Raw genomic sequence first — 13,091 nt, forward strand, 5'->3', positions numbered from 1 at the left:
ACGGTATTAAATATCACTATCATTAACAAAGACAAACAAAGATATATCATTGTCTCGGTAGCTTCTTAAACCCTAAACCCTAAACCCTAAACCCTAAACACTAAACAGTAAGCACTAAACACTAAACAAAGACATGTCTTTGTTTATCTATGTGAACGATATTGATATGTAATATAGCGATTTACTCATAACGTTTTGCAACTGCTAATTGGATTTGTACTTTACCAAGACTACACATCGTGTCGATGCTTGTACACGTGCCTAAAACCTTGTAAAATGTAAAACCCTAATAAAGATCTATATATAAAATCCTACCCAACCCGACCTGTTGTCCAAGTCTAAAACCCTAATCTATTTAACCTCTCTTCCTCTTTCTTTTCTGCGACAACGCAACTCCTTCTTCTTCATCTTTTTTCTCCTCCGCCTTTCTTCTTCTTCTTCTTCTTCCTTGTATTTTTCTTTCTTCTTTGTTCCTTCTACCTGTGTTTGATAGATAGGGGGGTGATGCAGATGTCCATCTATTTGATATATTTCTACTGTCAGACCCTACATTGTTCGCATACCATACTTTACAGTTAGAAAAATATCTGCCTAATCTTCGATATACTTCATGACAAACACGTAGGGTGAGCAATCTATCATGTAGCCCCTCGGCTCCTTCAAGGGAACAGTTCCTGACCTTTGAAGCTTATTGTTAAGAGTGCACCAATGATAGAGTCTCTAAGAATCGGCCTCAGTCTGAGAAAAATGGTACAGTGGGCTGCCATTTTCCTCGAGCTCGTTTGCTTGCAGAGGATGTATCTTCAACAGCAAAGGATGCGACGATGAACGATACCGATGTTTTGGTGATCTATTCTATAAAAATTTGAGTCTCTAAAAGATAGATATGTGTTCGATGAAATTGTCCTCCCATTGATATTGTAACTAAATACTAATATTTTTTCTATATGAATGTGATTGTAAATCATGTAAATCATGCGGATTTGTAGTTACGAAGTTACGGCGTGAACGATATTCTTTGTTTATATTTGCGAACGAAATCAATTTGTATTTAAGAATTTAACTCGTTTTGTATCGTTAAAGTAAAACCCAAAATCCTTAAACCTTGAACCCCAATCGCCTGTAAAAGCGATTAGGAAAGTGCGTTGACATAGACACTGCCCGTAAAAGCAAATCGCAATAGCACATAGACTTCATACATCATTGTGTAAATCATGATGGTACTTATGGTTCACTTAGACAAAGCTCATTGTCTTAAAGACAGACCTTATTGCAAATTGTGATCGCCATTTATGAATGTTTGTGCAAATTGTTTAAGCCTTATATAAACGCTTGTTCGATATTAATTTATAAAGGCCGATCATTACAACTATTTGTTAAGTGACATTTGTGTGCTACACTGATTAAAATAAGTTTATACACTTATAGAAAGTCATGTTAAAGAAAACAACTTGTTTTTACTTTACACAACGCTAATCGCTTTTACGATTTTCAATTACAAAGGCCGAACATAACAATGATTTGCTTTTACTATATAACAGTCCAACTTATTTGTCGTATTTAGTGAAATTGAAATTTTATTTATTTGAACCTAGTGATATTTACATAATTTGTATACATAGCCTACAAGAATTGCTTATACAAAATTTAGTTATACAGTCTATAAAATCTACTGGAAGTCGATGCACATCAAATTACTCCTGTGTGGGGAGTCCCGTCGTTCGTTTCCATTTAGGTATTCTTGCCAGTTGAGTTTTTTCTTCTTCCACAATTAGATACTTCATCAATTTTCCACATATTTTTGTGCAGAATCCAGACATATCAACCTACAACAAAAATGTAATATAACACCAATTTATACATTGAGTCGCCAATAATAGAGGGCAATATTGCTCGAAATCAGCATACAACGTCGAAATCAGGTTCTCATCCATTGTATATTGTTTTAATATACTTTATTACAAATACACTACAATCGACACCATTATTTTGTAAAGGAGCATCTTCTGTTGAACAAAAGATCCACGCCAATGTCGACACCAAAAGCGTCTTTGACGAATCCCGCCTATGGTTCATGCAGAAAAAAGTAAATTATTGACTTTCGTACAGGTTTGCTTTTCAAAATATTCCTGCTTCATCAGTTGTCTTTCCTTCTTTTCCTCCTCTTTCTTCAATTGCTTTTCCCTCTCCTCTTCCTCATTCTTTTTTTGCCTTTCCCACTCCTCTTCCTCATTCTTTTTTTGCCTTTCCCTCTCCTCCTCCTTATTCTTTTTTTGTCTTTCATTTTCCTCCTCCTCTTTCTTCCTTTGCTTTTCTCTCTCCTCCGCCTTCTTCCTTTGCCTTTGCTTTTCATTCTTCTCCTCCTTCTTCCTTTGCTTTTCCTTCTCTTCGTCATCCTTCTTCTTCTTCATCTTTAGTTCTTCCTCATTCTTCCTTTGGTCTTCAGACTCAATATCTGATGGATAATCCTCCTCATAATACAATTTCAATGCTTTTTCCCTGTCTTTATCATTCTCAATCTTCATTATATTTTGGTATCTTTCATAACGCTTATATAGATAGGAATGGCGGATAACTTCTCCAATATTTATCTCATAGAATTAAGGGTTATTTCTGGTCTGATGAGTTGTAGATATTGCTAACCTGCACAACACATAAATTTAACTGCATCATTATGCGTTACAACCACCTCCCCAAATATATAATAATAATATAAATTATCTCATTCATTAAACAATCACCAACATTACAAATCGTCGCAATATTTGGCTTCATAAGTAAACATCGTTGTAAGATTTAGCAAACTTAAATACAAATTGAGGTAACTTCATAAATACATATCGCTAGTGCTTTAAATGTATAAATAGTTGCTACTTCAAACTTATAAATCATTGTATAAATCACAACCTTCATACATATCGTTGTAACGTTTGGCTTCATATGTATACATTGTTGTACGATTTATCAAAATTAAGTATAAATCATGGTAGTTTCATTAAATCGTTGTTGCTTAAACATATAAATCGTTTATGCTTCAAACGTATAAATCATTGTAGAAAATTAGCCTTCATAAGTATATATCGTTGAAATGTTTGCCCTTTATAAGAACAAATCGTGCTAACTGTTTTTTGACACCCAGAAGGTAGATAGGTACAAATCGATTTGTTTCAGTATGAAAATATGTGTTATTTAGCATGAAGACGACTACCTAATTGTAAAATTTAGCATTCAGATTTATAAATCGATTTGTTTGCATAACAAAACCTTACACAAAACTTACCGAAATGATAGAAGTTTTGGTAATCCGACAGTGGAGGAGAAACACCCAGAAGAGAGACGCAGTCGATGGTAGAAACGATGCTGCCACTGCGCAGACGATGACAAAGGATGCTCTGGCGGCAGCAGACGACGTCAAAGGGTGCTGTAACGGCAGCAGATGAAGGCAAAGATTACTATGGCGGCAACAGACGATGGTAAAGGTTGCTCCGATGAAAGCAGACGGCGACAAAGGAGGGTCTGATGGCAGCAGACGACAACAAAGGGTGTGGTGTCAAAGGGAGCTCCTGTTACAACAGAAGTTGCAAAAGTTTATTGTTTCGGGTGAAAACGAAATGTTTGAACTATTTTAAGAGTTAAGACCATCCTCCTTTTTCTAGATCGATGATAATTTGATCCTTTTCTTGAACCGACATTTCACTTTTCTAGATAGAGGGCATTTTTGTCTTTTTTTTGTACTATCGTTTCATGGCGAGCATAATAGGAAAGGGTAATTAAGTCTTTGCAACCACACAGATTCTGATGCTAAGTGATGCCGACACACACGGGGATACGAGCCCCACGTGCTTATATATGTGGCACTCATTCAGACCCCCGAGCATGAGATGTAGCTAACGACTGTCTTGGGGGGGGGCATATAACCTGCTCGGGTCATATATGATGGCTTGGACACAAACTTAAATCTCGAAAATGCAAAAGGTCTGGTGGAAATCAAAGCTATTATCCAATTCCAAAATTTCCTGAGTTTTCCACTAGCATATGCAAATTGAGGACTATGGAAAATTCTTGATCTTTGATCACGGACAATTAAATGGATGCTACAAGGCACAATAGACATGACTCCTTATTTTCCTTTTCCTTTTCATTTTTCTTCCTTATCAATGGCATCGGCATTCATGACATATTCTTGAGGCAGAAAGATGAGCATAGCCAAGTCACGAGAAATGCTATGTAACTTTATTAGAGAGCGAGACCCGACAACGACAAAATTTTCCATCATTGCTCATGTGTTCACAATACTGTTTAACAACGACATAAGTACAGCCAAGTGCCGGACAATTTTGAACCAGATTTACTGAACTCATGCCAACCCACCGACAGTCTACCGTACAACGGAAAATGAGAGAGAGTTGCCAACAATTTGGAGCAATAACGGAAAGCTTTCAACTAATACTTCACCTGATTTTATTTTAACAAAAACATCGTCATTCACATAGCAAAAGTACGGGACAATCCGGAACGAAATTGCACTCATGTGAACCCATTGTCAGTCTATTGTCAACATGAAGCGAAGTAGAAGATGCAACAAAAGAGAGAGAGAGAGAGAGAGAGAGAGAGAGCACGTCTATTGCATAAGTAGGCTCCTAATGACAGCAGCTTGGGCACTGCCAGTGGATGCCAACAACTCGGAGAGCCTCTCGCTGAGGTCGTCAACTTCTCTGTGCAGGCTCCTGATGTAGTTGCACGTCTCCTGTAGCACCTTCGACGCTGACACCTGCGACGCATCATCAAGAATCTCTTTGTCAGAAAGAACCCATTCAACCATGCACCCCAGCTGTTTGCATAATTTCCTGAAAAAAACGCAGCCAACCAACCTTGTCTGAACTCCTGTTCCGAATCTCGGGTAACAGTGTCTGCAACTTGCTTATGAGATCGTTGATCTGCTCATCAGTTATCCTCGATGAGGTAGATTGTCGTGATCGCCTGCTGGACATATTTACTCGAGAGAGAGAGGGGGGGAGACAAGGGGTAAAGGTTATGTGTTTCTTGAGTTTCGAAGGTAAGCAAAGTCGAGGAAGAGATAGAGACACAAGGAAGACGATGTGCATGGGAAGAAGCAAAGGGCTGGGGTTGCCATTAAATAAGGATGGTGGAAAGAGAATCAACTTCTAGAGAGACTGTCCTCTCTCTGTGCCTCCAAGACAGAGAAAGAGAAAGATAGATGGTTTGTTGGATATGGAGACGTGTCAGACATAACACGCAGGCCACCTTCAAATAAAGACAAAGAGTGATCACCACCATCCCCACCACCACTTCGAACACACGAGGGTTGGTCAGTAGACAGTCTCCCCTTGGTCAATACATCAAACGACACGCTTGTCCTCCTCCTAGTGCACCCATCTCTCCCTCCCCAACTTCTACGGTGTGCCCTAACCCTAGGGTTCATCCTCGGTCTCTCCATGCCACCAATGCCATTCACAAGTTGTTTTGCTGCCTCCTCGTGACTTTTTGTCTCCAATGTGTCTCATCATATATTTCCTATTTTCGTCGTATTTTCACTTGACTTGTTTGGCCATATAAGCATTAAATTCCATCATGTCATCTTTTTGGTGTTGTCTCTTGTCAAGGTCACGTTTTGGCTTAAACAAGGTCGGTAGAAGCTTACTGTTTTTTTTTTTTAATCCAAGGGAGAAAAAACCCGACTGGCTAGCTCCAGTTGGTAAAACCCTTGATGTCGTCCCATTACCCACCAGAGAGCACACCCAGCTTCAGCCTTGCTGGAAGGAACGCAACCCATGGTTTTGAATTTGTGATATTCCATCGATTTGGTGATGTTCACAAGTCACTCCTACCAAAAGAGCAGAGCCTTTGCGGCCACTACTTCCTATTTTTATCACATAAATCTTTCTGTTTTTTGAGAAATTTTCATTTAGAATCGTACCTTTTGCCTGATATTTCAGAAAGAGCTTCATTCTGTTTGAAAAGATATTACAATATACCCAGCTTTTTCACTGAAACTGTCGATAGAGGCATTATTTGTTAGCCTGTGAATTGTGCATATATAATAAAGTTAACGTTTTATTGCATAGTAAACTCAGCAAAACACATGATTTCAACAAAGGTTAAAAATGATATTGAGTCCTAACCATGAAATTAACTTCATGTTTCTCTTTCAGAGTTTCAGTGAAAATTCCGTTCCGATATGTCCTTTCATAAAGAATGGGACATTTTAGAACAACAAACAAAAGGTGGATTCCTAATCGAAATGTTTCCTTCACCTTCCTTGAAGGGCATCTTGTATAAGTATTTCTAGCACAACATCCTTTCTTGTTCCCTCTTGACAAGATAACATTTGGCATATCTATGGCCACTTCCCTCAATAATAGTAGACATCAAAGTTATGAAACCGAAATTATCAAATGTCTATTTGTTCTTGCTTGGTAGTTGCAATATGCATGAAAATATTGAATATGAGAAAAAGTGCATGTTCCATGTTCACTTTGTTTGACTCAAAATGCAGCCTATGCATATGATACTGTGGAATTGGTTCTGAGGGTTCAATCTTCATTGTGACCAAAGGCGACCCCTATGCAGAAAAGATCAGGCGATCTGCCAAATCATCGATCATGGGTAATCATCATCATCCATCGTGGTGATCAACGGCCACCAAATGTGAGCCACTGTTGATGATGTCATGCACGACTTTTAGGTGGACACAGTCTGCGCAGTCGAAGCAGGCAATGGAAACAATAGGCAGTGAAGATGCCAAATCACCCATGATCAGTGAGTTTGTCTGATCTCCAGATCCATTCTCGCCTATATAGGGCTTCAGTTGATTAGAGCCCCAAACCAAAATCTTTGAAACTTAAAGGATACATTTTCACAAGGGTCTTGGAGGGACTCTGACCTTTGAACTTGGGTCTGAGTCTGGGAAGTTGGATCCTCATTTGGTATAAATCGTACTATAGTTACCAGGAAACGAAATGTATAGGAGAAGCGATGAACAAAAACAGGGAAGCGAGTGTTGAAAAGCATGCAAGTACATGAAAAAGTGAAAAAGAAACATATAGAAAGCAATATGAAGCGGAGGCTGAAGCAAATAAAAAATCAAATGAACACAAATATAGAACAATATAAAACCAACATGCAAGCTTGTTAATATATATAGAATATTTTCTAATATAAAAACATAGGAGGTAAGGGAGAAGTGAGTGAGAAGTGACCTACCAAAATCGATGTCACATATGTTGGCCGTTGGATCTTATTCGCGCTCAGGGTATATAAGTTAAAAAAAACAATCTTTGTCCATGCCCTAACCTCTCCCTCCCTCTCCCTCTCCCACCTGCACCCCCATCTTCCCCTCTCCCTCTCCCCCCATCTCCAAAAACTAGCCGTAGGATTTGGACTACGTGAGGTAGGGTGATCGCAGACAAGGTCGGCGTGCTCTTGCTCTGAGATATGGCACATATCAGTGGTGTTGTCGCTGCTCAAGTATCGATCTTTCAGCATCTTTTCAAAGGTGTTTTTTTTTTTTTTTGGGGGGGGGGGGGGGGGGGGTTGTTGGGGTTTATTGGGTTTGGGAGAGAGTAGATGTAACGACCCCGATTCATAACTTGATTTTCTTGTGATTTTTTTTTTAAAATTCAGCGAAAACCTACAAATTGAGATTGTCATAGTTGTCGTACCAAACCATACACTAACTAAATTGCAGAAATTAGAGTACATCATTGTAAATTGAATTAAATTGAATAAAAGTTTAAATCATTCATAATAGTCCAGATTCGAAACCATCCTCAAACACAATGTCCAAGCCAACCAAAACTTCTCCACCAAAGGAACCAAACCATCACATCGACAAGTAGCAAGCAAAGTTTGAGAATAGTTAAATAGGTGAATGATCACTCAACCTCTTCATAACCTAAAATTTATTCAAGTAAAGGGGTCAGACAACCCGAGTCTGAGTAGGCAATAACATATTTGCAAAAATGCACGATAACATAATACATTTAAACACATCCTCATACATCAACCAAAAAACACATATCTTAGCAGACAATAAACATAAAATCATGTTAAATAACAAAATAGCAAGTTAACTTAATGCACATTCATTCATGGTAAGATTTGTAACAATACAATAAATTATGCACATGCATGAACATTTACAGAAATGAATGAACATATATAAGATGCATAAACTTATCATTTTAGTGATGTGAGTCATTCATGCATGAGTAAGTTTTTATCTTCAATTATCATTTTTTTACTTATATGATGCATGCAATGTTTTATTTACATGCATTTCACATTCTTATTTTTACCTGCCAATATCACATGTCTATGGGTACAACACAAACTCTCTCAGTTTAGATGTACGACTAAGGTTTGTATATTCAAGCCATTGTATCTTATTAACCTATGTTACGCCTCAACTGTTTTTTTTTTTTTAGAGTGAAAAATATAAATTAGAGAGAGTTTCCAACCTCTTGCAACCTGATATATCAGTTTTTCCTCATGAGTCTTACCTATCAGACCGTAGATAAGTCATGATAGTTCTCCCTGTCGCAGACTCTTTGGATGTGAGACAAAGCAACCTTTCATGCTAAAACAATATCCCTACAGAGTTGCTAAGTACCATGATTACTCTCTCAATAAACCACAAGAGAATTAATTTTACTTTGATTTCTTAATTAACTCTCTTGTTAAACGTGCTAATGCAAACATGCAACCACATTCTTGGTTCATACGCAATGATATTTATGACACTATATGTATGCCTTTGATTAGTCTTTAATATAAAATTTTATAAATAATACAACCATTATGGATTTACACAGTCAGGGTAAACTAATCATTTATATTTATGCATGCACAATTCAAACATGACATTTATTTATATATCATTTTATGTATACAATTTATGCATTTTCAGATCATACTATTATACAAGCATATCATGTATCAATTTGTGTATACATTCAATCGTAGGCATATTAATTATAAATTTTATACCATTACACATGACACAAGTATATTCAAACATTATCAATTTCATGCGTCATTAGGTTTGTTGTATAATCAGATTACCTACATCAAATATCACAATTTATGTTTCATATATTGCTTAATATAAATTGTCAATTGAATAAGACTTAGGCATATGAATAAACAAGTGAGGTAAATTTAGACCTTTGTTTGCCTATTTTTGTAAAATCAATAAACAATCACAGAAAATAGATTTGACTTTTATCGTTTTAGTGAGTATACCTTAGTATGTTGAAAAAACAACTCAAGAAATGAGTCTAAAAAATCAGTTATATAGAAATTATAAAAATTTTGTAACTGCACACTATTATAGAAAAATGACATACCAGTTTCTGCAATTTACATAAAAATTTTCAACTTGGGGATTTTTTTTGTATTTACTGGAAACTCTTTTTGTAAAATCTTTTTTATAGTATCTTTTACTATATGTTGGATCTATCATGGATTTTTTATAATTTTATCTTATTTGTTTTGAAAAAGTTTTCAGGACTTTTAAAATAACTGGTGAAACCAACTCTATAACCAGAGTAAAAAATCTATGCTTTGTTACAGAGGGCATTACTCCCCCAAAATGGATCCAAATCAAACAAAATAATATGCTAAAATCAAGCTTCAGATGTGTAGAACATCATAGTATATATATTTATTTATTTTGATCTATATTCTATGAGAAAAAAATTTATTTTGAAAATCGATTGGGTCATAAACAAAAACAATAGTCCAGGGTTATCATAACTCTTAATGAAATCTTAAATCAAAGGCTAAACATGGCATTAAAACATAATTCATCACCATATATGATATTATAAAAGGAATACAATAAATGTAGAATAATATTTAGTCATTTTTTATGTTGACCCACTATTAAAATTTATAAATCTTATTGGTAAAGCATAAAACAACAAGAATCTAATCTTTTATTTATATTTAACACTAATCACATGATGAATAAATTAAATCATGATATTTTAGATTAATGGAGACACGATAACATCAATATTCTCTTTTCTAACATAATATAATCTATTAACATAGTCACAACAATCTAAATCAAACGAGAAAACCATTTTACAAAAATTGATTTTGCTTCTTTGAAACCAGCTTCATTCAAAAATATTTTCTCAAAATCGATTCACCCAAAATACCATTTTGGTTTTCTTAAAAATCTTTTTCATGTAGATCCAATAGCCATAGATCACATATAGATCCAAACTCTGAATAAAAAGAGGGTATGTTAATGCATCCCAAAATTGAACACCATGTAAGTACAAATCCCCTACCGAAAATGCTTTTCCTGTAATGAAACCATTGCTTCTTCCTTCACTTGAACCTCCTTCTGAGTTGATTTCAATCTTCTCTAAGGTAGTTGCAGGTCTCCAATGAAGGTATGGACTACCTCTAAGGTTAGGAGGAAGAAGGAGATATGAGGAAGAAGAGAGAAGAGATACACTGCAATTGGGAGAGGTAGCTTAAATAGCACCATAGGGGGGCATCCCCTCCTATTGGGCTTCCTTCTACCTTCTAGAGATATAATCTATCTCCAACTAATTATAGGTGGGCCCCACCAGGGAGGGCGGCCCACCTATAAGGCTCTATTAATGAATCTTCAAACGACATTGTGACTCATTTTCTAAAAGACTTTTAAAATTTTAGGTCTTTTAAGAGTTATTTTTAGAATAAAACATTAATCTTTAATTAGATCTGGGTTCCACTTGGGGGGCATCCCACCCTCTCTAGAACCCCCTTGGATTTAGCTACAATTCCTCGTGAAGATAGAGTGGGTGTAACACCTGTAATTTTTTGGTAATTATTAAATCATTAAATATATATTATATTGATAAAAATAAGAATTTAGCTGATTTTTAATTTGAGATTGAAATTATAAATTGAATTGAGTCAGTAGTTGAAATGAAATTTAATTAGGCATGAAATGAGAATTTAATCATATATAGGAATTTAATTTGAATTTGGACCTTAAATTAGGTAGTGGATTTAACTAATGGTATTTGAATCTAACCCAATTAGGTTAGATATAACCCATAACATTTGGATCTAATTAGAGATGAATTGAGTTTGATATAACTCAGGATATTTGGATCCAATCTTATTAGATTGGACACATAGGGTGGGACGTTCATAAAAATATTATTATTGTTTTGACAGAATTTTTGGTTGATCGGTACCTTACCTATTAAATCAAAGTTGACATCGATGTTCCTCATTTTGAGGGCATCAAAATCGACTATCTACATGTCTAAATTGGTGTTGATTTGAGCATTTTATCATCGACTGAAGTTCAAACTTAATTGTAGGTTGAAAATCAATGTTTCTCGGCATTGACTAAATTTTTTTGCCGATCCATGTGCGTACGATTAAATCTAAGACCACTACGATGATCTACGTTCGGAGAGTTATTAAAATAACTATTTAAACATTGAATTTTGTTGAGTCTTTGGGTCTGTAGGCCTCTCGAAAGATTACCGTGTCACTAGAGCCTAAGTCAGGATAAGACGACCCCACCTTTCTTATCTAGCTTAATCAATTCTGAAATTTAATAAGTTGAGACCTATAATTTATTTACTTATTTTATTAATAAAATAAATTAATAGATATTAATTTCTTATATTAGATATGAGACTCTTACCTAAGCTCGTTTATAAATAGAGGCCCTCATGATAGGGATGTACATCTCTCCCTTCTTCTTCCTTATATTTTCTTCTTTTTCCAAGCCATTAGAAAAGTTCATACTTATATTAGAGACTTGCAACCACCTTGGTGAAGATCTAATCCAATCCAGAATGAGATACAAGTGGAGGAAAAAGCGACAGTGTCATTGCAGAAAACATGTTTTCGATAAAAAATCTCTATTTTTATGATATTCAATTTCAGGATGTATTAACATACCCTCTTTTTTATCCAGGGCTTGTATCTTTATGTAATCTATGCCTAAAACTTCTATGATCATTAGATCTACATGAAAAGGAATTTTGAAAACCCAAAACAATGTTTGGAAAGATCGATTTTGAGAAAATGATTTGGAAAAGACTATTTTTGAAACCCTAAAAAATAAAAATCATGTGAATAAACATATCTATATTTTATTTGATTGTTCAATATGAATAAGAAATGTAGAAACATGTTTTTGAGTATTTTTTCATGAATTTTGATGCTATAAATATGTCACTTGCATAGATCTTGGTTAAAAATATAAGAAATCATTTTGAAGAAGGTTTTGCCAAAAAATCTTTTAGGGTTTTGATGTTTTATAATGAAGAAAGTTAATTTGATCATATATGGTAGATTAAGACATGTATAGCATGATTAAATAACATGTTATTGCATAAATAATCTATGATTTTATGTTATTTTTATGTCTCTTGTAATTTTTGTATAGATAAAATTATATTTGAGATATTCTATGAAAGTTTTATGATTTTTAAATTATGTTTATTAATGTTTTAGCAATATTAGTCTAAATATGATCAAAGATGTATTGTATGATGTTATAAATGTATTTAGAGAAGAAAGAAAATATGTAACTATGCAAGATCCATTTCATTATCATTCTTTAAAAAAAATTGTAATTAGGTAAGATCCAAATCATTATCATTCTCCTTTTAAATAATAAATAAGTAATTAGCCCTGATGTATATCATTATCATTCTTTTTAAATCAAAACTTTATTAAGAAAATGTATGTAGTAAATGACAAGCCACCATTATAGGAACAATGATGAGACTTTTTTTCTTATAGTCACAAGTTTAAAACCCATGCGTGTGGCATCCCTTGCCACAAGGTCAAAGCTGGAAGTACTTCCCAGTGGCCATGAGGATCTAAGGGTGTTTGCCTACCAGAGGCCATCCAATGTGCAGTCGGTGATAGGTTTTTTTTCATTTGAACTGTAAAAAAAAAGGAAAAGAAAAGAAAAGTCTCATCATGTTTAATACACCGCAAGATCCAGTTTTTGAGATGGTAAAATAATCAATGACTCCAATTCATGGATATAATGTGAAGGTAAAAACTCCGCCTGTGTAGTTATACACTGCCGG

The 13,091-nt window shown here is 35.0% G+C and overlaps 1 protein-coding gene across 1 annotated transcript; it reads right to left on the bottom strand.

The window, feature by feature from the left end:
* Window positions 1-4,621: 4,621 nt before the first annotated feature.
* On the bottom strand, window positions 4,622-4,991 carry LOC149841020 (transcription factor PRE6-like). Its single transcript, XM_090004634.1, has 2 exons — window positions 4,872-4,991; window positions 4,622-4,771 (listed from the first exon to the last, which is right to left on the bottom strand). Exons 1-2 carry the CDS (start codon window positions 4,989-4,991, stop codon window positions 4,622-4,624), a joined length of 270 nt encoding a protein of 89 aa, XP_089860760.1.
* Window positions 4,992-13,091: the final 8,100 nt, after the last annotated feature.

This window comes from Nuphar pumila, chromosome 4 (genome assembly GCF_984573655.1).
Source record: "Nuphar pumila chromosome 4, dmNupPumi1.hap1.1, whole genome shotgun sequence".
NCBI classification, from domain to species: Eukaryota; Viridiplantae; Streptophyta; class Magnoliopsida; order Nymphaeales; family Nymphaeaceae; genus Nuphar; species Nuphar pumila.

Coding starts and splice junctions, on each gene's coding strand:
- LOC149841020 (XM_090004634.1), bottom strand. CDS start 4,991: ATGTCCAGCAGGCGATCACGACAATCTACCTCATCGAGGATAACTGAT. Junction 4,772..4,871: donor GGAACAGGAGTTCAGACAAG/GTTGGTTGGCTG, acceptor GATGCGTCGCAG/GTGTCAGCGTCGAAGGTGCT.